At 39.6% G+C, this 26703-nt stretch overlaps 2 protein-coding genes across 2 annotated transcripts; one reads left to right on the top strand and one right to left on the bottom strand.

Annotated features, from left to right (window-relative positions):
• Positions 1 to 340: 340 nt before the first annotated feature.
• On the bottom strand, positions 341 to 8897 carry PSMA2 (proteasome 20S subunit alpha 2). Its single transcript, XM_044454046.1, has 8 exons — positions 8795 to 8897; positions 6781 to 6857; positions 5438 to 5570; positions 4067 to 4189; positions 2980 to 3061; positions 1527 to 1600; positions 829 to 886; positions 341 to 742 (listed from the first exon to the last, which is right to left on the bottom strand). Exons 1-8 carry the CDS (start codon positions 8833 to 8835, stop codon positions 626 to 628), a joined length of 705 nt encoding a protein of 234 aa, XP_044309981.1. The 5' UTR covers positions 8836 to 8897; the 3' UTR covers positions 341 to 625.
• A 334-nt stretch (positions 8898 to 9231) lies between these two features.
• On the top strand, positions 9232 to 13271 carry MRPL32 (mitochondrial ribosomal protein L32). The gene is made up of 3 exons (XM_044454033.1): positions 9232 to 9505; positions 11348 to 11526; positions 12774 to 13271. The coding sequence occupies exons 1-3, from the start codon at positions 9406 to 9408 to the stop codon at positions 13026 to 13028; spliced, it is 534 nt and encodes a 177-aa protein (XP_044309968.1). The 5' UTR covers positions 9232 to 9405; the 3' UTR covers positions 13029 to 13271.
• Positions 13272 to 26703: the final 13432 nt, after the last annotated feature.

The raw sequence follows: 26703 nt of genomic DNA, 5'->3' as shown, positions 1-26703 counted from the left end.
GTATATATGTGGTATGTGCTAAGGGAAACAACCCCTCTCTGCAGCATAACTATTCCCATGCATAAGAGCATTTTTCTCCAACACTTAGCTATATATTTAGAAAACTCCTAAATGCACTTTAAAGGTGAAATCCTATGCATGTTTATATAATAGACAATCCTACAGCTCCTAGGACACCCTCAGTCCTGAGAATTGTAGGAGTTGTTTTCTGTCTAAATATGTGTAGCATTGCGCTGTAAGAAGATAGCACCAAAAGGATTTAAAATTCATGTTTTAAAGCTATGTAAGACTCCTTAACAAAATCTGGAAAGTTAGAAGTAACTCAGTAAAATTAAACATCTTTAAGCTTTACCCAGGATTTATTCCACCACTTGTATGTTTATTTTTTCAGACTGTAAACTCCTGTAATATTCTTGTACAGCATTTAATGTGTTAAGAACAATAGCTCCACATCTCAGTAATAGGACAGTAGCATTTGAATCATAATATTTCTCTTAAAAAAATCTTTTAGATGAACAAAGTAGAAAGGAGAGTGCAGCAGCCAAATACGTAAATGGCTGAAGTTAAAAAAAGAACCAAAAACAAAAGACAGCTCTCTGTATTGAGCAGTGTCCTTTAACCCACGTTAGGCAATTGCAGCCAGATAATCCTTAACTTCAGTTGGAGTGAGTCTCCGAAATCCTGCCTCATTACAGATGCCAACCTCTATATTGTCTTCTGTCATCTGACCTTCAAAACTTTCCTAGAGAGGAGAAAAAACACACTTTTATAAAAGAAAATGTATCTAGATACTAAGATGTTAACAAAATCACTGGATATGGCCCTCACCTTTAGTGTCAAGATAGCTGTATGAATTGCATCTTCAAGTTCTAAATCCTCATTGTATCTGCAAGAAGAGGAAAACCTTTTTCTAATAGATATAAGATATTCTTTCAAAAACTATTGTAAGATCAATAGCCAAAATCCACAGAACTGTAAAACTACTTCTATATGCCCATGTGTTCTGTTTCACAAAGACCTCCCTATGTTACAGGTCAAATTCCTTTTGAAACATAAGGAGCTTCAAAAGCATGACAGGGAAGGCTTATTTTTCAAAAACAAACATACACCGATTAGACACAAGTTCTTAGACATATTTAAATTATGTTTGGACATCAGCAAAAGTTTCTGAATGCCAACCAGCAGGTAAAGGTTTCCCTCACACGTGCATGCTAGTTGTGTTTGCAGCCTCTGCTCCTACTGTATTGAGCAACTGTGGGATCAAATCTATGGGATCTACATACCTAACACATGCCACACAAAAACAAGCTTGAACTGAGTAAGGCAAACTATTTTCTTGGCCAGTCTGCAAATGCAATTCTTACACTGTTAGTTACATCTCAGCCGTAATTCAGTTGCTAAAAAAAAGGCCATGCTTGAAATGGAAGACTACCAACAAAAACATATGACTCATTGAAGTTTCTACTACCTTGAGAATTTTTACATACTGTAAATCAATCTCAGGAACAGTAAAATAGCATTATTACCTTTTTTCAAGGAATGTCTTTCCATTCACGTAATTCTTTCCCATCGCAGTTGCTTTCCATGCAAAGTAAGCCCCCTAGAGAAGTGAAAAAAAATCTAACTAATTAGGAAAACATTCTTAAACTGCTTTCTATTCACTGAAAATTCAGTAAAATAGTCTTACATAAAACTAGTTATCTACTTGGATATATTTTAGTTCCTCACTTAATTTCGTTTTTGTAGGCAATGGAAGAAATAAAAATAAGTTGAGACTAGCCTCAGTCCTAAAGCATGACCTCGTTACTGATGCATTTATACCAGATGTTCTGCTTTAACACCACCACCTGCTGAACTCCTAAAGTGCTATTTAAATCTTGAGTTAAAAACAATTTAAGAATTTGGTGTGAAACTTGACACACATAGCATGCCTAGTGATGCTTATACAATAACATTTATTCTGTTTGCATGGAAAGATACAAAATACATATTCTTTTGTATGGAAAGAACCATGAGGCCTTAAGAGTTTGAAAAGTAGATTTTATGCAGATCAGGGATTCCTGGAGGGCAAGGATAGTCACGCATTCCATTGGCTGGGAAATAGCCACATGATAGTAGTTGGCTAGAGTTACTGATGGTCTGATACAGTATATGGAAGAGACTCTAGCTCAAGGACATTTTAGCTATTAAGATTTGATCAGACCATGAAACAGGAGATGGGAGAAAGCAGCATTCTCTTTGAGACAGTATACCTAATTATTACAGCAACACAGAAAGACAGGTGATCTGGCAGAATCTAACAAGTTTTATTTTACATTGGAAATAAAATCAGGGCATAAATTGTCTCAATAATTTTGTACTCTCTAAGTTATGAACTGCTAGGAGAAAGCAGCGGTGAGAGAAAAGTAATGTTCTTTGTGCAGTGCTGGAATTCAGGGTTTCCTCATAAAAAACTGACTGCCAGCAGGTACAGGACAGATAAAGTGTTTCTTTGGACAAGGCATAATTTATTTGTGGGAACATGATGATGGATGCTGGCTTAAATGGCTTTAAATATGGATTAAGCAAAATAATGGAAGACAGGTCTAGCAATGGCTGTTTGTCATAGCTATACAGAGCCTCTAAATTCAAAAGCAGTATGCCTGTGAATATGAATTACTGAGGTAAGAGGGAGTCAAGCAATAGTGGAGGATTGCATTAGCTCATGCCCTTTTTGAAGGCTTTCATCAAAGAAACAAGATACTGGACTGGCTGTATCCTTGGCCTGATCTAGCAAGATCTCTTTTACAATTTTAAAAGTGACCAGCCAAAACCTAGCAACAGTCTTGAAACTTATTCTGCTCTGTTGCTTAGCATTACCCACTCAATTAAAAACAACTAATTCTTAGAAAGAGAAAAAAGGAAGTCCCAATTACTATGTTAGCTTTGTTGGTGTCCCATTCAAGTTTATCATGAAGAAGCCTAGGTTTTAATACTTACAGATGGATCAGACTGGAATAAATATGGTCGTCCTTCATTCCACCCACATATTAGCAATGATACACCAAATGGACGTACACCTCTGGAAAAAGTTTTGAAAAGGATTACTGACATCCAAAGTTATCCAAGAAGCCCTTAAGATCATCATTAAGGGTGCTGCTGACTCATCTACTAATACATGCACTTCATTACATTTCCCTCCTCTTCATCATTTAAAAGTTAATGCGAGGATCTGGTGCATGCCTCAGTCTTTGAAAGCTATCAACTGTTTGTATGGTCCTGCTCCTATCACTTTCAACATCAGTGTAACATTCAGGAGAAGATTTTGCAGGAATGAATATGTAGTGATAAAAAAGACACAATGACTTAACCTCAGCAAGTCCAGTTGCTGTTAAAAATGTAGGAGAGCAAGGCAAACTGCCACTCAAGATTGGCAAAAACGTACTATGAACTACAGATCACAAATAAAACCTCAGCCTACATACCACTAAGAGCATTGAAAAGACATGTATTATGGGCAATGAGAGAAGTTGGCCTCCAGATATACAGCAGTCACTGTATTTCTTGCTCTTCATTTGCCTTTGCATGAATGCAGGTAACCGCTGTCAGGCTATATGCAGCAAACAACAGACTGTGGCATTGTTGTTGAGGCTGTGGACTCTCTACTATACTAGATTAAATGAACAAAAGTTTTCATTTCCAAATTTGTGTGGAAAATTTCCACATTTCCAAAAATGTGCAGAAAAAGAAAAGGAACAGGAGAGTCTATGCCATAACCATGCTCATAGAGACAAGCCTGCTTTTATGTCCAGAACTATATGCTGTCCCCCAGTGCAGTAGACTGGAGTCATAGCGCCAACCAAGGCACGCTAATGTAGGAAAACTACACAAGGTACTGTCTAATCTATGTACAACCATTAATAAATTTTAGTTGAAGAGCAAGAGGGACAGAGAATTGTATTTTGGGTTTAACCTCTGCTACACTTGTCAAGAAGATGCCCACTACTGCTCTGAGATGAAAAGAATGCAAGAGGTGAAACAAGAGTGAATTTGAAAGTGGTAGGGCTTAGGGAAAAAAATAGCATACCCAGATTGCGTGTATTCTTGCATCACAGAAGCAATCCTCTGTACTAGCTGAGCTGTTGGAATGGGCTCGTGATAAACCAAGTAGTACTGTTGGGCCAATTTACGTGCTCTGTGAACAAGTACTCTGGCAAAACAAAATAAAGTAAATAGTTAGCATAACCATTTGGGCTTCAGATCCAAAACAACTTGAAATTTTTAAACTGAAGTATTCTTCAATACCAGTTATTGAAGGTAAAGTTTGCTGGGATACAGCAACCCAAATGCCATCCCAAACACATGTGATAAACACTGAAGGAGGTACTCAATGGTAAAAGTATGCATTTCACATGCTGGATCAGAACAAGAACACATATAGATCAGCATCTCACAGCAGACAACCATGTATTTCTTAGAAATATGGAACATAGGCACAACATATAAAATTCTGCAGTTTTAGAGTTAAAATACTCTTATCTCACACTGCCTTTCCACCTGCCTTGTACTTGTGTATTTGATGTGCATGAACTAAAGATATCCAATAACTGGTAAGCAACCACTCTAAGCTCCATATTATCCTAGGAAGTGGCAGACCATGATCTCCAAGCATGATTCAAAGATATTAGCCCATGAATTGATAGTGCTTACCAATGCAGTTGGCAAAGAGACCTAATACCATGGAACAGGACCAGAAAAAGTTTAGTCATGCTAGGTACAGAACCAGTATTTCAGAATATTTCAGATGTTTCTAACAGAAGAAAAGCCACAGAAGACCTTCAATCTATTTGCATGCCAATAAAGAAGACACAGCTGGGCACAGAAACTTGGGAGAAGGAATCCTAAGTAAAGGGAAAGTGTAGAATGGAGCTGCATGACTATGACATTGGTTCTGCCCTCAAGGAGGCACACACATTAAGTGTAAGTCTGCAAGGGAGACTTTTGCTTGCAGATGTCCAGTCCTTGTAAAAGGCTAAGATGTCTCCCTTCTGTTCAAACACACTAATAAGATGTTGAAATGACATCATGGGCTGGGTACCACCCACCACAGAAAAACAACAAAGCCCAATAGTAAGGGTCTATTAGAGCGGTGCACAATATGAAGCCCCAAAAGCCTCTACTGTACTCACCATGGGTTACCCTAAACCCACCACCAAATTCCTTCCCCCTACCACTTGTGTGATCTTCTTCCCTCAAATATTTCAATACAGACTGCACTTTGCCCTTTCCTCACTGCCAGAACAGTAGGAAATCTATATCACAATCACCAGCAATGTGTGTGCATGTATGTCTTTCTGTGTATGCATGAGCAAGGCTATATGTGGCTCCTAACACAGTATCACATGCATCCCTCAAGCCTAAAAATGCTGTATTTCATAATGCTAATTTTCCCAGATACCTGTAATCAGGGCCCATGCCACTGTACACCAAGCCTATGTGTTTGGTAATGGATTCCACTTTATGTACACTCCGTTCATCATACAGAATGGACTTCTGCTTTTTCTCTGTTGCCAGAACCACACCATTTGCAGCTATATAAAGACAAACAAACATTTTATTCGGTGTAGAACACCTTCTTCTTCTTTCCCTTTCAAACCATCAAATCTTCCCTGTTTCAAGGCAATGGCTAGAAAAATTAATTTACTGGTTTATGATTGCACCATATAAATCCTATATTTTATGCTAACACATAAGAAATATACTTTCAGATTACCAATATTATTGAAAGTATTATCTTAGAGAAAAATACATTCAGTTAAATTAAAAACAGTTATATATAGATTTCTAATTTCTTATAGATATAAAATATACTTTGGAACCCTGAACATACAGCAATTTGTCTTTCTATATGAGAAATGTAACTATACATATGAAGTATTTGTGCAATGCACCATTTTCCCTCTGATGAAAAGGAAAGCCTGTGTATGCGAAAATTTCTCCTCCTTTCTCTAAGCCTTAAGCCTGTGAGTGGCATATGTATGATTCCCAAGGAATCTTCCATCCAAAACTAGCCAGGATGTGATTGCCAATGTCTAGTTTAGCTCTAAAGGTAGACCAAACTCATGTGTCTGATTTGCTACTCCTAAATGCAAGAATGGTGGTGGAGGTAAAAATTAAAGCGCTGCTCAGATGGGCAAAAAACTGGTGATAGGGACTTGAAATGTTCCCAGAACCACAAGCCCATTCCCAGCAACCATTTTTTCAAGCAGGAAGATGGGCAATCTGGAAAGGGTTCATCTGATCTGATCCATTTTGCTCATTTAATTTTCTCATCTTTCTGTTAAATGGTGTTCAGGGGAATTAACAGCAGTAACATACAGAATTTGCAATAAAATACAAAAAAGTAAAAATAAAAAGACAGGTAAAACACAAAGTTAACAGAAACAGGTTAAATCACCAAACCAAACAGACACTTTGTAGAGAGTTATATCAAATCTAGTTACAGTATAGGCAAGGGTGCTTTTACATCTTTTTCAAGCCATCAGATTACAGCAGACTTAATAGCTACATTCTGCTTTTGCCAGAGAAGAACTGTCTCCAGGAGATCAGACAACAGTTTTAGAAGTTCACTTTCCCCCCTTTTAGGTCACAAACTAAGCATTTATAAGCTGCTCATTGGGTTATGGGGCAGCACAGAAGTGGGATGAAACAACAAACAAACAAAAAACTGTCAAAATAGGTACCCGGGCATACTGTGTACTAGCATTTTTGTTTATATCACTCATGTTAGCATTTTTATACCTTTAATTCCAACCGATGGGGCTCCTGCTGCAACAGCTGCCAAAGCATATTCAATCTGAACAAGCTTTCCAGAAGGACTAAGAGAAGTATACATGAGACAACACAGTGAGGAAACAAATTTCAAATCTGAAAAAGCCTAGCAAATTGACTTAGTCTCTTTTCAGAAAAAACAGTGATCACATTTTACAAATGAACCATACATACAAGAAAAGACTCGAAACCTATTATTCTGAAAAAAAAAATATGTGTACAACTGCAATTTTATGCAGAGAAGTTGTTGTTGCTTTGCGGGGGTGGGGGGGAGACACTAGTGATCATACTGGAATTTACTTTGGAGTAAACATGCTTAGTCATACATTCATTAGTTTAGGTCCAGCCAGGCAACAGGCTTCTGGTAATCCCAAACCAAAAATTTCCAAGAAAGGTGCTGAAATAGTTTTATTTTCAGTTGTTTTATTTCTGGAGGGTTATTAGCTTAAAATCATTTTCAAAAGGAAAAAAAAACTTAAAACAAACTTACTAATTAACACTTACTACTTGTGTTTCCTTCCAAGGAAAGATGCATAAGATAGCACTGTAAGCTATAGCACTGGAGTAGAATCAAAACTAATTAATTTGGGATTATCTGTTAATCCCAACTGAAATTAAAAAGACATTTGCAAAGGTATGCTCCACAGAATCTGAATACAAGAATTGTTCATAAAATCCCCATACATGTGACAAGTCAGTGCAGACCTAGATGTTTGCTACTCTACATAACCAGAGCACAGTTGAAAAGCTCGGAATGAATTGCTATTCACAGATCCTTATTAGTAGCTAGTTAGGATCCAAAGAACCAAGCAACTAGTGAAACACAACCAAAACTCTTTACATGAAAAGTGGCTGGCTGCTGCAATCCATTTTCAATCTATTTTTCAGGTAGTTAACTTGGGGAAGCGTTTAATACTGCAAGTGTGTCAGCACTTTCGATTTCGATTTCCTCTGATTCTCCTGTATTTATCGCGACCTAACTTTTCTTGGGAAAAGTCAATCAGCATTTCTGAATAAATATAGAATATGGCTACTCATCCATCACTCTTATATTTTATATAAAACATAGTAACGTGATATATAATGGACAGTCCAATCATTAACTCTGTCAGTGAAATAAAACAGTATAGAATTGAGTTAGGCAAAATGTGCAGATAGCCACGTTTATGTTACAGGAAATCCTACAAACAGTAATCTGTATTCTCCAAATAAGTAATCTTTTAGTAAGCCCAACTAAACTGTCACAAAGCCATGAGAAAAACTTCCTTGCCTTGACTACTGTATAGTCTCAAATCAAAAATTTTAAAGCTTGAAACTGAAAATCGGAAGTAGAGTACTAAGATGATACTGTAAGAGCAAAGCTTATCTTGATTAAACGCACGGTTATCCTGAACACTTGCCCACAGAACTCAGTGGGACTTAATTCCAAATAGAAGCATGCATCGGATTGCATTGCAATTGAAAGCAGCTGAACTTGCTTGCGATTTAACGTTTTTCAACTAGAATTTTGTTCCTCAAGAGGAGTAGTAATCCACAAAAATAAATTACATGGAAAATAAATGTTCTGTATTGCTTTGGGAGCTCTATCCCTACATGCTAAGTCCGTAAAGGCTGTGAACCAAGAGACAATCCCCATTTCTACAGAAACGAGGCCTGTCTTGGGTTAGTAATCTGAGCAAGATTCCCAAAGTGCCCGTTACTGCACTCGAATATCGGACTCATGGGCTCCCATGCGAGGTGGCTTGAGGCTTTACAGTGATTTCGCCGCCACTTGCCCCTGGAGGGCGATTCAGCGAAGCGGTGCGTGCAGGGCAAGCAGCAGCCGTGACTCCACAAAATCTGGACCTTCTCTTGCCTCGCGGAATACATGAGCGCTAGCCAGCCTGCATATCCCCCTACGCACTGGTCCTGAGTGGCCCGGGCCTCTGGTCCCCTTCAACCGCGCGCCCACCTCACGGGCTTCTTCCAGAAGAGCCTCTCCTACCTGAATGTGGTGAGAGAGAAGCTGTACCCGCGTTCCGCCATTTTGACCAGCGCGACTGAACACCTCCACTCGCCCCTCCCTCTCGCAACCGGCTCCCACTTCTGCGGCTGCGCACACTCGGAGCTCAGCGCGAGCGCGAGCGCTTGCTTCATTGACGACACACCGAAGGAAAGGGACGCCGGGAAGGATGTATAGACAGAATTTCCGGTGAAGCGGGAAAGCGACTTGTTAACCGTGAGCGTCGAGATTGCCGCTCTAGCCCATGGTATCTCTATAATAAAATCAAATACGCCTCCGACTTATACTTTGTCTTGTTTGATTTTATAAATCTCGGAATCATTGTCATTCTGTTGCGCCTTCTGAGAATTGTAGTCTCGGCGCAACGCAGTGCGTGCTGAGATCGAAAAGTTAAGAGACTTTACTCAGCGGGGTTGCTGGGAATTGTAGTTCAGCTCTTCGCAAAGAAGAACTTGAACGAAAAAGAGGCGGAAGGGAGCGAAGGAACTGGACATCCCGGCATCCTCTGCAGCCGATGCGTGCTCCTCCTTTCAGGCCCTGTGGTTGGACTGGAAGGGCCAGAAGGGAGCCCAGAAAGAGAAAGGCCTGACAGCATGGCAGTGCTGCTGGTGTTCCAAAGGCACCCTTTGCCGAAGCTCGGTGCCTTTCTCCGAAGCTGCTGGGCGCAGCTCGGCAGCCGCAGCCCTCCTTGGGGTAGGTGTCTGTGGCGCATTGCTTGTGTGTCTGCACTTGGTGCAACAGACTAGTTCTCAAGATTCGTAGAATAATAGGGTCGGAAGGGGCCGAGGAGGCCACCGGGTGCACCCCCCCCCCCGCTGGTGCAGGACGCCAAGTCACACCATCCCACTCAGATGGCTGTCCAGTTTCACCTAGAATGTCTCTAGTGTGGGACAGCCCTCGACTTCCTTAGCAACTGGCTGTACTGTTCTGTTGCCCCTGGTGTCTAGCCTGAATCTGGTGTGCTGCAGTTTGTTCGTTGTTCCGTGTCCCACACTCATCAAGGATGAGTGAGAAGAGGTCTTTTCCTTCCTCTTTGTGACAGTCTTTGAGTTTCTTTTAAAATACTATCATATGTTCTCTCAGTCTTCTTTTCTTGAGGTGGAACATGCCCAGCTCACCCAGTCTCTATTTATTTGTGTGTTTGTTTAAGGCTTTTATAGACCATCCATCTACCGGCGTCTCGGGACGGTTGACAACAAAGCAACAGATAAAAATAGGGTACAGCATCTAGTAATTCAGTAGTATAAAAACCACATTAAAACCGATTAAGTATTAAAATAATGGGAAAATAAAAAGAGTTTTGCCTGGCACTGAAAAATAAAAGCATCGGCGCCAGGCAAACCTCTCTCATCCTAGGGCTTGGTTTCCAAACCCTGGATTATCTTTGTTGCCCTCCTCTGAACCCTTTCTAGTTTTTGTGCATCTCTGCCCAGAACGGAGTTCAGCAGAGGCAGGGCGCCTCTTTCCTTCACAGCCACCTCAGGCAAGCAATTTGGTGGAGGTTCCCAGGCAGCGTTGACAATCTGCTGTACATTTGCTTTGAAGTATGGTGCTGTGAAGTGAGTGTTGCTGCTTCTTGATCTCTTCTTGAGTAGCACCCCAGCCTGACTGCTCACAAAGAAGGCTAGAGTGTTGACTAGTTGTTCTGCTGCTGCTCCTTCCCCGTGCAAAAGCCTTACAGAGTAAAGCAGAGATTGTGGTAGAATAGAAACTGAGATTTGGTTAAAATGGATCATAGCGGTATGGTGGGTATTGGGGTATTCTTTAAATAGTTTCTAAATTTGTGATCTATGTGGTAATCAATGAAAATGTTTTAGTCTATTTGTTCAGGATCCATTGCCTTTATAAGGTGTCTCACAGTGTTATACATGCAAATATGCACAGAGCAATAGTAGCAGTAGCTAATATTTTTCATGCACCAATTGCAGGCTGAGATAAATATATGTCCTGGTTTACTTCTTGTTTTAAAAATGCATACATATAGGAAGAAAGTTCTGAAGATGTGGGACCATTGTGGTTCTTCCTGGTGGGCCAGAAAGTTGGGCTGCAGATACTGATATTAGTGTTTGCCAAAATCCATACAGGTGTATGTAAAAGGCCAAAACCAGCATCTAGTTCATAGTCTCAGACTGCAAAGTTATAAAATACAGGAGCAATACAGTGTTTTGGAGGAGAAACAAAGGAGCAATATTTAATCCATTTGTGAGCTTGCCCTAGGATGCAACCCTGTGCATGTTTCCTCAGAAGTCCCTTTTCAGTAGGACTTACCGCCTTATTAATTTGTTCAGGATTGCAGCCTTAGTGATAAGCCACATTTAACACAGCAAGATTTATTTCTCAGTAAACATGTATGGGGCAGAGGTATATATGGTTAGTTCTAGATGTTATTTGCTCATACTCCCCACCCACCCAAAAAATTCAATGAAAGACTTACATTGAATGAACTATCCTGTTCAGTTTTGCATCTGATTGATAAAGCTTAGGAAATTTAAGGTAGCAGTTTATTTGTAATGCCATCTTGATGTCCTGTTTAAGCTCCTGCTTTGGCTGTTCAGGCCCCAGCTTTGCTGGAACCTGTGGAAGAAAAAACTGAATATGATGAGACTCCAAGCTTTTTAGACAGCATATTTTGGATGGCAGCCCCAAAGTCAAGGCGGACCATTGAAGTGAATCGATGCAGGCGAAGAGACTTTAGGAAGCTTATAAAGTTAAAGGTACTTCAGAACAATTCTATTGGCTTTGACATCTCATTCATATGTTGTAATGGTTGTTCATTGTAATTTTCTCAAGATTAAGATTAGTGTAATCAATACCATGCATATTATTAAGCATTAGTTTTGCTGATTCTAAAGTAAGCTGTGCTCATCATTGACCTTGAATGCATTCACACTTGCTGATTTTGAGCAGAAATATCTGTCAGAAGTACTTTTATAAGATCATGGCTTTAACTTATAGAAACATAAGCTTTGGCACTGAGCAAAGCACTTTATTGATTAGTTAAGAATGTAAACTTTTTTTATAGCCCAGCACAAAAACTAAACTAAAACGCAAAACTAGTCATACAGTAGAATCATAGTAGAGTTGGAAGGGGCCAGAAGAACATCAGGTCCAACCCTCTGCTCGGAGTAGGAGTCCCAGTTAAGCCATCCCTCTCAGATGGCTATCCAGTTGCATCTTGAATGCCCCTACTGTGTGAAAGCCTCAGTCTTTCCAGGTAATTAGTTTCATTGTCATAGAGCTCTTAACAGTCAGGAAATTCTCCTCAGTATCTAGCCAGAATTTAACTTCATGTAACATTATTCCATGTCCTGCACTCTGGGATGATAAAGAAGAGATCCTGTCCTTCCTCTTTGTGACAGCACTTCAAGTACTTGTAGAGTGCTATCTTATCTTATACCTAGTCATATTTGTTTGTAGAATCGATTTATTTCAGTGAGTCTACTCTAAGTGTAACTAACTCTGAATCCAACCCACTGTCTTGAAGTAAGTATTTTGGGTTATATACACTTGTATACAGGTGTATCAGTGCAACCCACAGTTGTATATGCTTCACAGGTATTGCTGGGGCGTTATAATGATAATCTGATAATTCAAAATATGTATTTAGTAGCAAGCTAAATATGTTTATGAAAGTTATATAAATTAATAAAATATGAACTTGTCTCACATATTGTGAATTTTGCATGGCACTGTATGTACTGCACATGAAAATATGGTATGTCATCAATTTCCTGCTCCTATGCCAAAACTTCATGTTAAAATGAGATGATGCTGTGGTTCTTTCAAGATGTAAAGCTTTCTGTACTAGCTGACATGAAAGCTATTTCAGCTTTCTGGAAATTCATATTTTGTATCAAAATAGTAATGAGATTCAAATAGTTACTCATATACCTATTTCTTAGCCCTTGTGACTGTTTTCTCTGTTACCATGCATTTTAAGATTTTCTTTCTTGCCTTTTAGACAAACATAGATGTCTGTCCTCAGTGTGGCAACTTGAAACAGAAGCATGTTCTTTGTGGCTATTGTTATGAAAAGGTTAAACAGGAAACTCTTGCCATAAGGAAGCAAATATGGGCACATGAAGGAGGACCTCATAAGGCACCTACCGTAGAAACTATTGTATTGTATGAAGGTGAGAAACCCAGGGAGCAAGATGAAGGCAAGCGGATCATAGAAAGAAACAGGAAACGGCCATCTTGGTTCACACTGGATTGACCACATAGCAGTGAAAATACAAATATAAATGTTTTGATAAGACACAGTCCCAAGATAGATGGAAAATAAAGAAATGAACCTTTTCAATAAAATTTCACTGCTACACTTTGACTGTTAAAGTGTATGTAAATAATCAAATGCACTCAGAAATTAATTGTACAATTAGAATATGTCTGGATTGATTAATGTAGTTACTGTACATTTAATTGATCATATCACTATTAAAGTTGGCTGACCAATGAATATGTTGTAGGAGTATATTCTTACTACATTCATCTTGTTGTCTTACAATGTCACACATTTTAAGCTCTCTCTAAAGCATGAATGTAGAATTCATTTGCAACCAGAGTAAAGAATATTCAGCTTTATAATAAGTACTCTGTGTTGGTCTTCTTGAAATTATAAACAATTTTGAGGTATGAGGAATGTTGATATGGTACTATGTGGGAATGTATGGAGTGAAGCAGACTGGTAAACCTTATGAGCAATGCACTGATGTGACATTGGACTCTAGTTCAGTGGTTGTCCCATGGCTGAAGAGAGGAGTTCTGTTCTTTCACTGCTGTTGATTTTACCTGCATGTGACAGCCACTCAATATCAGCTTTTTCGTAGAAGCCTATAAAATAGCTAGTTGCTTTGGTAATATTAAGTCACTGTGAGGCCCTTTGGGACCTTTTCATGACAAAAGCAGCCACATTAACAGTCTGAACCAGAATTTGGGTAAACTGAATTCCTTAAATTTAAGCTAACTTAATCCTGTTGATTCACTATCTGATGGCACAAGTATAATCTCATTGATTAAATGTCACTGTGACTGAAATAGTATGCATTGATTGGGTCACAGGCTTTAGCTATAACTGTCTTTCATCCATTCTTGAAAATTCATATTATTCTGCTCATTTACTTCTACCTGCTATAAAGCATGAAGCTCTGTATATTCTGTGTGTGCATATGCACACCTGCTTATTGTAATGCAAGTAAAACTTACCTCAACAATAGGAAATTACATGCTTTGGCAGCTCCATACTTTTTAATGTTATCAAAAATCAGTGTGTACTACTTTCCTGGGAAAGTATACTAAACAGACCTGAAAAAAAATTGTGCTTTAAGGCTGTGTTCACTTTGCCTAATAAATTATGATTGCTTTGGCCAGTGTATTGCTGAGTTATTTAGCCAGAACTGAGTACAGGACTCCAAGGATCGAAAGGTGTGAGTCACTATGGGGTATGAGCAGAATATGTGATGACTAGGGAGATTTAAGAAAGCCTCAGCTGTCCTCTTTACCTTTCTGGTATCCCTTGTTTTTAAAATCTTTTCTACAGCCATAGAGACTAGAAATTTGTATAAAGAAAGCACAGATCCTCAGGAGCTGAGACACCTCTATGTAAGAATCTTGGTAGCACTGAATAGCACCAAATCACAGGGAATATAAAGCCAGCTCATCAGCAATTAAAATGTCAGCAAACAATAGCTGCTCACTTTGTTATGCTCCTAGTATACAAGCTTTTGAAATCATATTCAATGACCAACTATTGAGAATACTTATGAAAAAATACCATTGACTTGATTGGGACTGTAGGGAAGGGATACGAATATAATGACTGAATAAGCCTATTGACAAATTAGGAAGGATTCTGTAACAAATAAGCCTGATATTTATTACAACATAGTATTTCATACACTGTGTGAACAGTATATGAAAACACTTGTCGATGCTGTAGTGATTTTTGGTAGTTTAGTGTAGTTCATATAGTTTATCCTCATTTTTTTATATTTCCCAATAACCAGGGCTTTCTGAGTGATTAACAAAAGTAAAGAAAAATTTAAATGCACAAACACACACTAAACTAACAAAACAACAAACCACAATAACAACTGCAATTAAATCAGCTTAGAAGCATAGCAGTGATGCAGCATGCAGTGTTAAAAATGAAGTTAAAAACAAGTTTAAGCCACTTGTTAAACTGTTAAAGTGGTGGGGGAATGGAAAGGTCACCTGGTGCTGAAAAGAGCACAAAGTAGGCACCAGGTGCATCTCTTTGGGGAGCTCATTCTACAACAGAGGTGGGACTACTGAAAACGCCCTCCTGGTAGCCATTTGCCTCTCTAATTTTGGAAGGGGTTTCCAGAGAAGGGCCCCCAAAGATGACCTCAGAGTCTGGGTAGGTACATATGGGCTGAGGCAATCCTTCAGATAACCTAGGGGCAAGCCATTTAGGACTTTGAATGCTATAACAGTTATAAACCTTATAATTGCCTTGTACAGTCAGCTAATACCCAAGTACGGGATTGTGAGAGATGATGGCTTTTCTCAGGTTGGCTAGTGATACGGATAAGGTGAGATTGATGGCTCACATGCTTAGCATCTATGCTGCACTTAGCTCTATATATTTATCTTGCCTCTGAGCTTTTATACCATTTTCTGAGTTATTTTGTTGAACTAAGGGGAAAATGGGAAGAGGAACTATGTAGTAAATGTGAGTTAAATCACAAGGCAAAATGATTTGTCAAAAGCAATTATGCAATTCATTCAAAATAACTAATTCATTGGAATAATTTAATGCACTTTATTATTGTATGTATATATACTACTTGTATCCTGCTTAATATCTTAACTCTAAATGGTTCTTTGTAAATAATACTGTATAAAAAATATAAAAATAAGTAGTTAAAAACATTACCCGAAAAGCAATAATGCAAAAACAATAAACTGAACAGTGTCCTAATCCCTTACAAGCTAAGGAAAGTCAGTGTAAATAAGTCTGCAAAAGCTGTTCCTAGTTTTCAAGTTTGTGTTCCTTTAATAACATATGGAGTGTGTTACAGTGGGTGTGTGATACAACGGAGAATGGCCATGTATGTGCAAGTAGCTCACACTCTGTTAGTGGTGGTGCTCTTTGGAAGATGTCAGGAATCCACTGGATGTGCAAACTGGAAGGTACATGGGAAAACCCTTGAGAAAGGCTTCTGTAAAGGCCATTGTGTGACAACTGACATGCAGTACCCCTTTTGGAGCCACAGGTGGCAGTGAGTCTTCAATAAAAAATATATAGCATTAGTAAGATCATAGTAAAGAAAGATGTGTAAATGCAGTTTTGATTGATAATGATGAGAAAATGTGGTGGGGGGGGGTTGTTTTTTTGCTTCAGTCAAACCTCACTGATTGTAACCAATTGAGCAGAGGTCTATACCAGAAATATGACTAGCTCCAAATGTACGTGTGTGTGTGTGTGTGTGTGTGTGCTCAGTTCCTTCTGCTACTAGGAGGATTAGTCTAGCTATGAGTGGTATGGATCATGGATGCACAATTGCTGGCCTACAGACTTGTCCTTGAGGCAAATTCATTTGGGTCTGTTGACTACAATAATTTTTAGTCAAGGTACAGTAATCAGGTTACTCACAATTGCACTGCTAAGGAAGGGATCATCAATTTCAAAATATGGAATTGATTCACATCTTATCATTATGTCCTCACTTTGGATCTAATTTCTCCACCCTGTTGTAGAACCCAATCACCTGGAAAAGAATTGGGCTATGTAGAAAATATGTTTCCTGTCCCCAGAAGGGTGACTGAAGAACAAGTTCATACAAATGCAGGAATTGGTTATTACTGATACAGATGCAGACCCAAAGTCCTTGTTACATTTTTCCAGATATTGAGAAATGCTTAGGGTATCCATAGAACAATGAAATAATACACAAATATCCCTCTGAGAAAAGACACTGAGAACTTCCTCTGAAGGTCACACAGTTTTTCCAAAGACAAACACCTTTATTACACTGTTAACATTTCCCCCAGAATGTGAGACAGGTGTTACTCCTGATGGTAGATTTGTCTCTCTGTAAACAGCAGGAGAAATGACTCCTACTGCTAATGATAGAAAAGGGTAGTTTAGAACATCCTTCAGCTTGCATGGACTGCTGTTCGGAAGTGCTGGAACTAACATAATATTAAAGAGCAACTTTTTGAAGTACAGGGGTTGTCATTTTTAAATGCAGCCAATGTGCATGGGTATTGCCAATTCATAGAATATTTGCAATATAAGTGATCATACATCAAGGAAGATCCTGGTATAGGTTTTTGGATTTCATGGTTGATCTAATTAGATCAAATTGATCTAATTTATGGGTGAATATGAACCTTGCCAGACCTCTGAAGTGCAATGTACCACTACACACCTATAGAATGCAAAAGTGGAAAATATAGGTTCCAGTCTTCCCTAGTTGTCTCATTCTACTTAGTCAAAAAAGGATAAAGAGGGGAAAAGGGTTAAAATGATTGTATTATAAAGTTGTTAGTTTCAAGAGGCAAGGGAAATCCAGTGGTCAGTGGACACCTTCAATAGGAGGGTATTGTTTATCCTGGCTTTTTAAATAGTGGTGTAAAAGGTAACAGGCACTCAAAGATAATTGGAGAAGTGTAAACACATGTGGTCTGTTGCATGACAAAGCATAGCAAACAAAGGCCACACAAAAAAATCAGGCAAGTTAATGAAGTACAAGACAACCAAGTGGTTGATAAAGACACAGGTGCAGAATCTCAGATCCAAGCACCAAATTTGACCCTGCTGGAGTCTCCAGTTTGGCCCTCTGAAGTTCTCCAGATGGCCACACACGCTTTCCCACTCACAATCTGTTTTCTGCCAAGTGCTGAATGGTTTCCTGGCTTTTGTGCATTTTTCCTGCTTCTAAATCATTGACGTAGCTTTTCTAAAGTTTAGTGACAGCAGCAATAACTTTAAGCTACAATATACTGATATTTTAGACATTTTTACCCTATCCACTTTGACCTTTGGCCCATCTGCCACTGGAGTGGTCTACCAAAATAGAATTGGGCCCTTGAGTTGACAGAGGTTCTACTCTGCTGGATTAAGGGATTAAGGCAGCCTTCACCATTGGAGTCCCCTATTTCCTCTGATTCAAGCATTTCTGGCAGCAACTGGGGGCAGATGATCACATAATGGTAATAAACATAACCCATAACCTCAATTCTAGCCCACAGGTCAATACTCTTTCAAAGAACAGTTCCAAGTTCCACAAAATGGAGAGTTGTTAGGCACTAAGAGAGACTGTTGATGCAGGTAAAATTAGTCCTGACTAAAGCTATGCAAACTTATCTTTGAGTAACTGAAAACATACTGAACAAAGTGGATCTATGAATAAATGTACATCTAAGAGGGACTTAGGGCCATGCTGTCTAACTTGCTCCAATGCTTTTTTACTGTGACTAACATGGGCTGAAATGGGCTGAAATGGGACTACTTTCTTCATCTGCAGTGTGTTTTTTGAAATACCATGCAAGTGTATTGATTCCACCTTGCAAGAATGGAGACCATAGTATGAGACATTAGCATAAGAAGAGCAAGGCACTGCATGAAATAACCTTTTAGCCAATTTAAGATGAGGAGTTCCATGACTGTTGATTTGTATAGGGACATAGAGTCAGAATGGAGTGGTGTTGTGAATGAAACTTGGCAGATGCAATCCAGAAGTGTGTATTCAGCTTGCAATGCCCGCCTCCTAAGTGGATGCAGTGAAAAATGAAAACAACAGTTCTTAATAGTCGCTATTCTTTGGAGAGTTTTAAGAGGAAGTGCAGTGCAGAGTGTGACTCTTTTTGCTTTGAAGGAGAGAAGACAACTGAATTTGATTCCTACAGTTACTTGGTGATTTCCAAGTCATGGAAATAAAGTTATAGGAATGGAACCCAAGGCTGCTCTCCTATGTCCTCAAGCATGGTTAAGATGAAAAAACCTTACATGCCATGATCTTTTGTTTAAAGCCCATATATTCCCCAAAGACAAAGTAACTTACTTTTATGTGACGTGCATTATGGCTCTCTGGGAAGCTCAATTAAACCTTATTTCCATAGATGTGTTGTTATATTTCATGGTGCTGGCAAGTGAAGAAGATAACAAGAACAGGGATGCTCTCGCGCTTCAGGAAATTCACAGAAAGGGAAGAGATAATATAGAAAGAAGCTAGAGAAATGCATTGTCAGATATAATAAAGAAACAAAAATTAGCACAAGTCAGCAAGAGGGAAAAGTAAGTGGACTTGTGAAAGGAAAGCTCTGCCTGATTCTGAAGTCTCTTTATTTGTGGGTTAGAATTCACCACAAACTTGGAGCAAACAGCTTCACGCTGCAATTACCGACCCACAGAAGCCATCCCCACTGAACTGAGTAGGAAGCAACTAGAAATGAAAGGAGCTCCATGAGGTGAGTGCTGTTGACATATCCGGTTCCACCGGTTTTTCATTGCATGTGTGAACAGTGTTGGATACTGCCCTGGCAAGACCAACCTTACCATTGAGCAAGCTGAGCTTCTTTCAGGTGGTGGATTTTAAATTATCCTCCTAGGGGTCCATTGCAATCCTGACCAGCATCTGTCCTACCAAGATTCGTTATGTTTTGTGTGCCTTCAGACCATGCCCTCTGCCTGTACAAACTATTAGAAATGTTAGCTAAATGAGCTTCTGTGGGCTGGGGAAAATGGATGGCTGGTTCCACCATAATTTGTCTATGAGCTCTGAGAGTTGGCTGGTTGGCTGTCACTGGAAACAGAATGCTATACTAGAGGTGTCTAAACTGAGCAATGCAATTCTTGCTTATGGAAGATGCAGTAAAACTGGGTTTATTCCTGAGCCATCTCCACACTGCTAGAACTCCCTATGCTGTCAGAATCCTCCTAAGCAGTCGTCATATGGTGAAGGCCTATTGGGTCCCACTCTTGTTGTATGCATTTTTCCCATACCAAGGATCTGATTACTGTGTTAGGGATTGGAACCATTCCACCCCCCACCCCCACCCCCCAAGGTAAATCTAATTAGAGAACTTGGACAATATATGTTCCTGTCTCCAGCATGAATCTTAGCTCACTTGCTTGACATACCTAGAAATACCACCTTTGTAAGTAACCTTGGAGGGATGATTCATCTTTTGTGTGCCCATGATGAAGCCAGCAGAGGATTTACACACTTCTAAATGGCCCAGTAAATTGTATATTGTTTCAGTGGCATATTTTAATTGCATTTTTGTTTGTTTAACTTGACTTAAGATATGTTGTGGGCTGTACATATTAGTAAGTCCAACTTTAACTATTTCATTTTAAATTGCCTAATAACTGAAATTCTCTGGACAGTGCCTATTTAAAAATGAAAATACAAAATGGCAATAAAAATAATACTCAAACATGTTGGATAAAAACAAGATTAAAATGAGCAGCAGCTAGTTAAACCTGTATACCCTTGGTTTTTCTAGAGACCATTAATAAGGATTAAACAATGTGACATACTTAAAAAAATGCACAGGAAAATAACACAATCTTCATCTGGTTCGCAAAAGAGTACATATGCCACATAAAGCTCTCTAGGGAAGGCATTTTACAGATTCAGTATCGCAACTTCAAAGGCCCCCTCTGTTGTAATCATTTGTCTCACCTTATCTGGTGAGTACCTGGAGAAAGACTTCAAATGGTTAAACATGGGATGAGAAATTTCTTCAGGTAACCAGAACATTTAAGGCCTTTAAAGCTAGCAATTCAGCACTTTGAATTGGTCCCAGAAAGGGACTACAGGCCAACACAGACAGCAAAGTTCGGGCATAATGTGATCAAACAGCCCAGTTTCCATTAGTGATCAAATCACCTTGTTTTGTGCTAGATAAAGTTTCTGAACTGGTTTCAAAGGCAGTCTTATGTATAATGCATTGCAATAATCCAGTACAAAAGGTTACTGGAGCATGAATAACTCTAGCTGTGTTAGGAAGCAGTGGAGTAGTTGGGAATTAGAGGGCTCTGAGAATAGAACTGACACTCTTGTTTCTTCTCATAGTCCTCCCAATTAAATACATGAACTCTGTTTTCAGGCCATCCAAGTATATACCTCACTGTACTGATCTGACAAATGCTGAGTTTCCTGCCCTTGCCAAATATGCTTTATCACTCTTCGTCAGAATCTCTTGGCAACTGCTTTCAGTGGGCTGGTCTTCATTGCCAGTAATTTAATTCAGCCCGTTTTATTTATGACTTTTAATGGTTTTGATTATAATGACATGGTCTTTTTGTAGTGCACAACCAAGCTTTCTGCTCATTCTCCTAATCATCATCCTAATCCAGCAATTGTTTTCCACATACAATAGGTGTCGGTATAGATCACTTTTTGGCTGCTGTCCTCAAAGAAATTACAATACAGGAATTAAAGTATGTTAATTAAAAATATCAAGCAGCATGTAATCAAAACTGAGAAAAGGACACACATCTGCATTTTATTTTTATTTGAGCGGTATAACTATTCTAGACTTGACTCGATAGTTTTTCAAACTAGCTAGACTCAATCTAAATAGTTTGGAAAAAAACAGAAATGGAAGAAACAACGTAGGCTATTCGGGTAGAAGTTTCAGAGTCTGGGAGCCAGAACTGAGAAACTCACGCTACATAGCCATCAATCATACTTCAGATGGTGGTGGAACATGGAACATAGTTTGCTTATCAAATCTCAATGGATAAGCAGGATCCTTCATTGCTATATTTAAAAGCTTATAAAATGACATGTATCTTGTTAGAAATAACACACTTATTAATGAACATGTTTCTTTTGGAAGTATCTGAACATGAGGCTTGTTATGTAGGCTTGTCTATTACAGTATATCCAGACTTTAATTTCTAGTCATATGGGAAGTCAACTTATACCAGATAAGACTATGGCCTAGTTCACACATAACCCTAAGCCATTATTTTGTCCTACCCAGGGTTTGTATGGCAGACAATCAAATAAAATGCAATTTGTTTACATCTCCAAGTTGCTCTGTTTCCTCCTTTGCCTGCTCTTTCCTTCTTTCATCCACCTCCTCCCTGTACTGAAATACTTTCAACACTGTAACGCTGGCATATAAAGTGGGTGGTTTGTTGACCAATCTTGCCTGCTTCTTCTCTGATGAAACAACCCACAGTTCTAGGTTCACACTGAACCCATGGCTTAAACAACCTAGAGTTAACTACCAAAGGAGAAAGCATGGCTTTTTCTTATTTATTAATGAACTCATGGTCAACCCTCACAACAACATAAAATTCAGATCGTACCCTCTGATCTAGAAACAGAGCTACCAGGTGTATTATACCTTCAAGAACTGTGGCAGAAGTGAACATAACAAAATTGTCTGCTGTACAAAACAAAGTGCTCACCGGCAGTCCCACCATTAGGCAGAGTGGCATGGCCGCCTTTGCTGGCAGTTGCTGAAGATGTTGCTGAGGATGTTATACTACAGGCCTATCCTCCATCCTCAGCCTAGCTTGCTGCCCCTGTGTGCAGTAAACAACATGGTCCTCTCAACATTGAAATAAGATTTACCTCCCATCCCAGCCAGCTTCTGTATGTGGATTTTTTATATAAAAGCATGAGTCTTAGTCTTTGTCTCAGGCAGCCAAATGTTTTGACGGGCCTCTGTAAGTGCGGCTTAGCAATTTGTAACGAAGCCGTGTGTGTGTGTGTCTAGGTTTATTGGGCAGCATTGTTCTGTGGTGTACATACAGCCTGAAGAGGAGATAGACATCTCCAAATACAGAGTGCACGCACACAAGGAGTCTTGGCTATCCTCGGCTCCTCAGCTGGTATCTTCAAGTGGCTGGGCCAGTGTTTCCTGTGGATGAACACTGAGGTACCCAGGAAACAACCAAAGGATCGTGTAGCTTTTAAAGATGCAGAACCATTCTCAGCAGTGGGAGTTGTTCACCCAAAATCTGCTCTCATTGATCCAAGAGGCAGGTGGAAGGACTGTGATTTGAAGAGGAGATCAATAAGCATTTTGACTTCTCAAGTCATTTTCTTACTTTCATTACAAATTTCAAGGCAGACCTGGCATCAGAAATAGGTATTTTTTCCAAAGCAAAGTCCTTAGTATAATTGACTGCATCCTCAAAGAATTTATACATTTTAAATAGGCAAGATGGTCAAAGGTAGTGGGGATAGAGCAAAAGAGTAACTTGCAAGTCAACGAAATAATAGGTAAGATGGCTAGCCAAATTTTAAAGGGTTTTTAAAAGTTTTATTTAACACAGCAAAATCCAGCAAGTTATTGATAGTTCTGGGCTGGCCAGTAAATTCAATGGATGGTGACAAAATAAGAGTCAGTAAATCACATGGGCAAGATGGTATCCATCCTAGAGATCTTAAATAACTCAAATATGAAATTGCTGACCTTCTTAAGAAAATAATATATTTCTAAGATCATCTTCTGTACCAAAGGATTAGAAAATGACCCATGTGACTCCAATTTTTAAAAAGGAATCCATGGGGATCTTGGGAATTATAGGAAAGTTAGTTTAAAATCTGTTTTGGGTGAATTGCTTGAGAACATTATTAAAGATAGAATCAGTAAGCCCATAGAGAAACAAGCCTTGCTGAAAAACAATCAACATGGCTTCTGCAAAGGCCAAGTTCCATCTCACTAACCTATTAATGTTCTTTGAGAGTGTTGATAAGCATGTAGACAAGGGCAAACCAGTAGACCTTGTTTACTTGGACTTCCAAAAGGCTTTTGACAAAGTCCCCCAGCAAAGGTTCCTGAGCAAAATTAGCAATTATGGAATAAAAGGGGAGGTATGCATCAGTAACTTGTTAAAGAACAGAAGCAAATAATAAGTGGTAATTTCTACAAATGGAGGGATGTAATCCAGTGGGGTCCCATAGGATCCTGTATAAGAACCAATGCTTTTCAACCTCTCCAGTAATCACCTGAAATTAGGAGTAAATAGAGAAGTGGCCAAGTTTGCTGATGACACCAAACTATTTAAAGTGATTAAAACCAAAAGGGATTGTGGAGAGCTCTCTCCAAGATAAGAAAGGGGGCATCAAAATGGCAAACATAGTTCAATGCAGGCAAATGTAAAGTAACGCCGTTTTCCCTATTTGCCCTCCCGCCCCTGAGATCAGCAACAGAAGCCTTTCTCCGGGAACCCTCTGGGAAAGACGTTAGGAGACAGAGTATCCAGAGGAGGGCCTTCTCTGCAGTAGCGCCCTGAGTGTGGAATGTGCTCCCCAGAGAGGTCCACCTGGCACCGTCATTATATGTTTTTCGGCACCAGGTTAAGACCTTTTTATTTAATCAATATTTTAATATGTTTTAATATTGAATTTTAATATTGTATTTGCAGCCAGAGTGGGTCATCAATTTATTATGCTGCTAGCCGTCCAGAGACGCTGGTAATTGGGTGGCATACACATTTCATGAAAGCAAGCAAGCAAGCAAGCATATTGGGGCAAAAAATCCCAAAAATCCCAATAGGCTGATTGGGTCTGAGCTAACAGTGATTGATCAAGAAAGGGATCCTGGGGTTGTGGTGGACACCTTGATGAAAATGTTTACTGTGTGTAGCTGCTGCATAATTAGGAAGAGAACTGAAAATAGAACTGCCCAGATTGTACTTTCTTTATACAGATTTTTAATATGACCACATTTAAAATATTGTATACAGTTCTAATCACCTTACCAGAAAAAGTGCATTATTAAGATGGAAAAAGATCAGAGAAAGGCAATTAAATCAGTGAGGAGAAGCTACAACTGGGACTGTTTAGCTCAGTAAAAAGGCGGCATGTAAGGGACATGACAGAAGTGCTTAAAATTATGCTTAATGTGGAGAAAGTAGAGGAGGAGACATTTTCTCCCTCTCCCAAAATACTATAGCCTGGAGTCATCTCATGGAGCTGATTGGTGGGAGATTTAGGACAGATGAAGAGCTATCAGTGGCTACAGGGAAGAGCTATCAATGGCTACTAGCATTCTTGGTTAAATGCCACCTCCTTCACCAGAGGTGGCATGACTGCATATACGAATTGCTGATAAGCTTGAGCTCCTTGAACCCCTCCTGCTTGAGGGATCCTGTGGGCAACTGGTTCGCCACCCTGTGAATGCCATGTGGGACAGGCTGGCTTTACTTATGACCACTTTTGAATTGCTAAAAGTGACCAAATGCATCACCCACCTAAACATGACAGAAGGGGTTGATGTATAATATTTGATAATACTAATGTACATATGCCAATTGAGAAAGAGTTATTATACTTTAAATAGAAATATGGTACATCACTCTGTAGTGTGGAGGACTCTGCCCAGGTGATCTGTGTTTGGCCACTGCCAAGGCCCAGCTCTTCCTTCTGATGATTACACTGGACTTGGGATGGACAGCTCTGCAAATAGAGGATTGTCCTTTCCAGCTTTTCAAAAGAGGCCCTTCCTCCGTTAAAAAAGAGGGAGGTGCACAGGCAACAATTCAAACACTTCAACTTCCATTTAGAAGACACTTGAAAAATGCTTCCAGGTTGGGACCTCCCTACCAGGTCCAATATAAGCTGCTTTCTGCAGGGATGTGTCCAACTTAAATAGTCTCCTGTTAAGATTTCCCATGGGATCAGGACTAATCATGGGTCAATTAGCTTTTTACACTGAAGTGTTGGATGAGCCCTTACTGTTTTGAGATGTTAAGCAAGGCATTCCCTGAGGAAATTAGTTTTCTATTAATGTTGTTGTTGTTAGTCCCAAGTCCTGTCCGACCCATCGTGACCCCATGCACAACATTCCTCCAGGACTTCCTGTCCTCCACCATCTCCAGGAGTCCACTTATGCTCACGCCTACTGCTTCAGAAACTCCATCTAGCCACCTCATTCTCTGCCGTTCCCTTCTTCTTTTGCTATCTATTGTTCCCAGCATTAGGCTCTTCTCCAGGGAGTCCTTCCTTCTTATTAGGTGGCTAAAGTATTTGAGTTTCATCTACAGTATCTGGCCTTCTAAAGAGCAGTCAGGATTGATCTCCTCTAGGACTGACCGGTTTCATCACCTTGTGGTCCAAGGGACTCGCAGGAGTCTCCTCCAGCACCACAATTCAAAGGCCTCAATACTTCGGCGCTCAGCCTTCCTTATGGTCCAGCTTTCACAGCCATACATTGCAACTGGAAAAACCATACCCTTGACTATACACACTTTTGTTGGCAGGGTGATGTCTCTGCTTTTTAGTATGCTGTCTAGAGTTGCCATAGTTTTCCTCCCCAGGAGCAAGCGTCTTTTAATTTCTTGGCTGCAGTCCCCATCTGTGGTGATCTTGGAGCCCAGGAAAATAAAATCTGTCACTACCTCCATTTCTTCCCCATCTATTTGCCAGGAAGTGAGAGGACCGGATGCCATGATCTTAGTTTTCTTAATGTTGAGTTTCAAGCCAACTTTTGCACTCTACTCCTTCACCTGCAACAAGAGGATCTTTAGTTCCTCTTCACTTTCTGCCATTAGAGTAGTATCATCTGCATATCTGAGGTTGTTGATCTTTCTCCCAGCAATCTTAATTCCAACTGGTGATTCATCTAGCCCCACCTTTCTCATGATGTGCTCTGCATATAAGTTGAATAGGCAGGGCGACAGTATACAGCCTTGCCAAACTCCTTTCTCAATTTTGAACCAATCAATGCTTCCGTGTCCAGTTCTCACTGTTGCTTCTTGACCCGCATATAGGTTCTCAAGAGACCAATAAGATGGTCTGGTACTCCCATCTCTGTAAGAACTTGCCATAATTTGTTGTGATCCACACAATCAAAGGCTTTAGCATAGTCAATGAAGCAGATGTTTTTCTGGAACTCCCTAGCTTTCTCCATGATCCAGCATATGTTGGCAATTTGATCTCTAGTTCCTC

The sequence above is a fragment of the Varanus komodoensis genome, unplaced genomic scaffold (assembly GCF_004798865.1).
Source record: "Varanus komodoensis strain SLA01 unplaced genomic scaffold, ASM479886v1 scaffold10, whole genome shotgun sequence".
In the NCBI taxonomy this organism is placed as follows: Eukaryota; Metazoa; Chordata; class Lepidosauria; order Squamata; family Varanidae; genus Varanus; species Varanus komodoensis.
Note: the sequence above shows the minus strand (reverse complement) of the source record. Positions and strands in the feature narration are given on the sequence as shown.

Excerpts from the sequence above, each read along its gene's own strand:
- PSMA2 (XM_044454046.1), bottom strand. The coding sequence starts at position 8,835 with ATGGCGGAACGCGGGTACAGCTTCTCTCTCACCACATTCAG. Across the intron at positions 5,571-6,780 it reads CCCATCGGTTGGAATTAAAG|CTGCAAATGGTGTGGTTCTG; the intron begins GTATAAAAATGC and ends GTCTTTATATAG. Across the intron at positions 743-828 it reads CAGCTATCTTGACACTAAAG|GAAAGTTTTGAAGGTCAGAT; the intron begins GTGAGGGCCATA and ends TCTCCTCTCTAG.
- MRPL32 (XM_044454033.1), top strand. The coding sequence starts at position 9,406 with ATGGCAGTGCTGCTGGTGTTCCAAAGGCACCCTTTGCCGAAGCTCGGT. Across the intron at positions 9,506-11,347 it reads CAGCCGCAGCCCTCCTTGGG|CTCCTGCTTTGGCTGTTCAG; the intron begins GTAGGTGTCTGT and ends GTCCTGTTTAAG. Across the intron at positions 11,527-12,773 it reads GGAAGCTTATAAAGTTAAAG|ACAAACATAGATGTCTGTCC; the intron begins GTACTTCAGAAC and ends CTTGCCTTTTAG.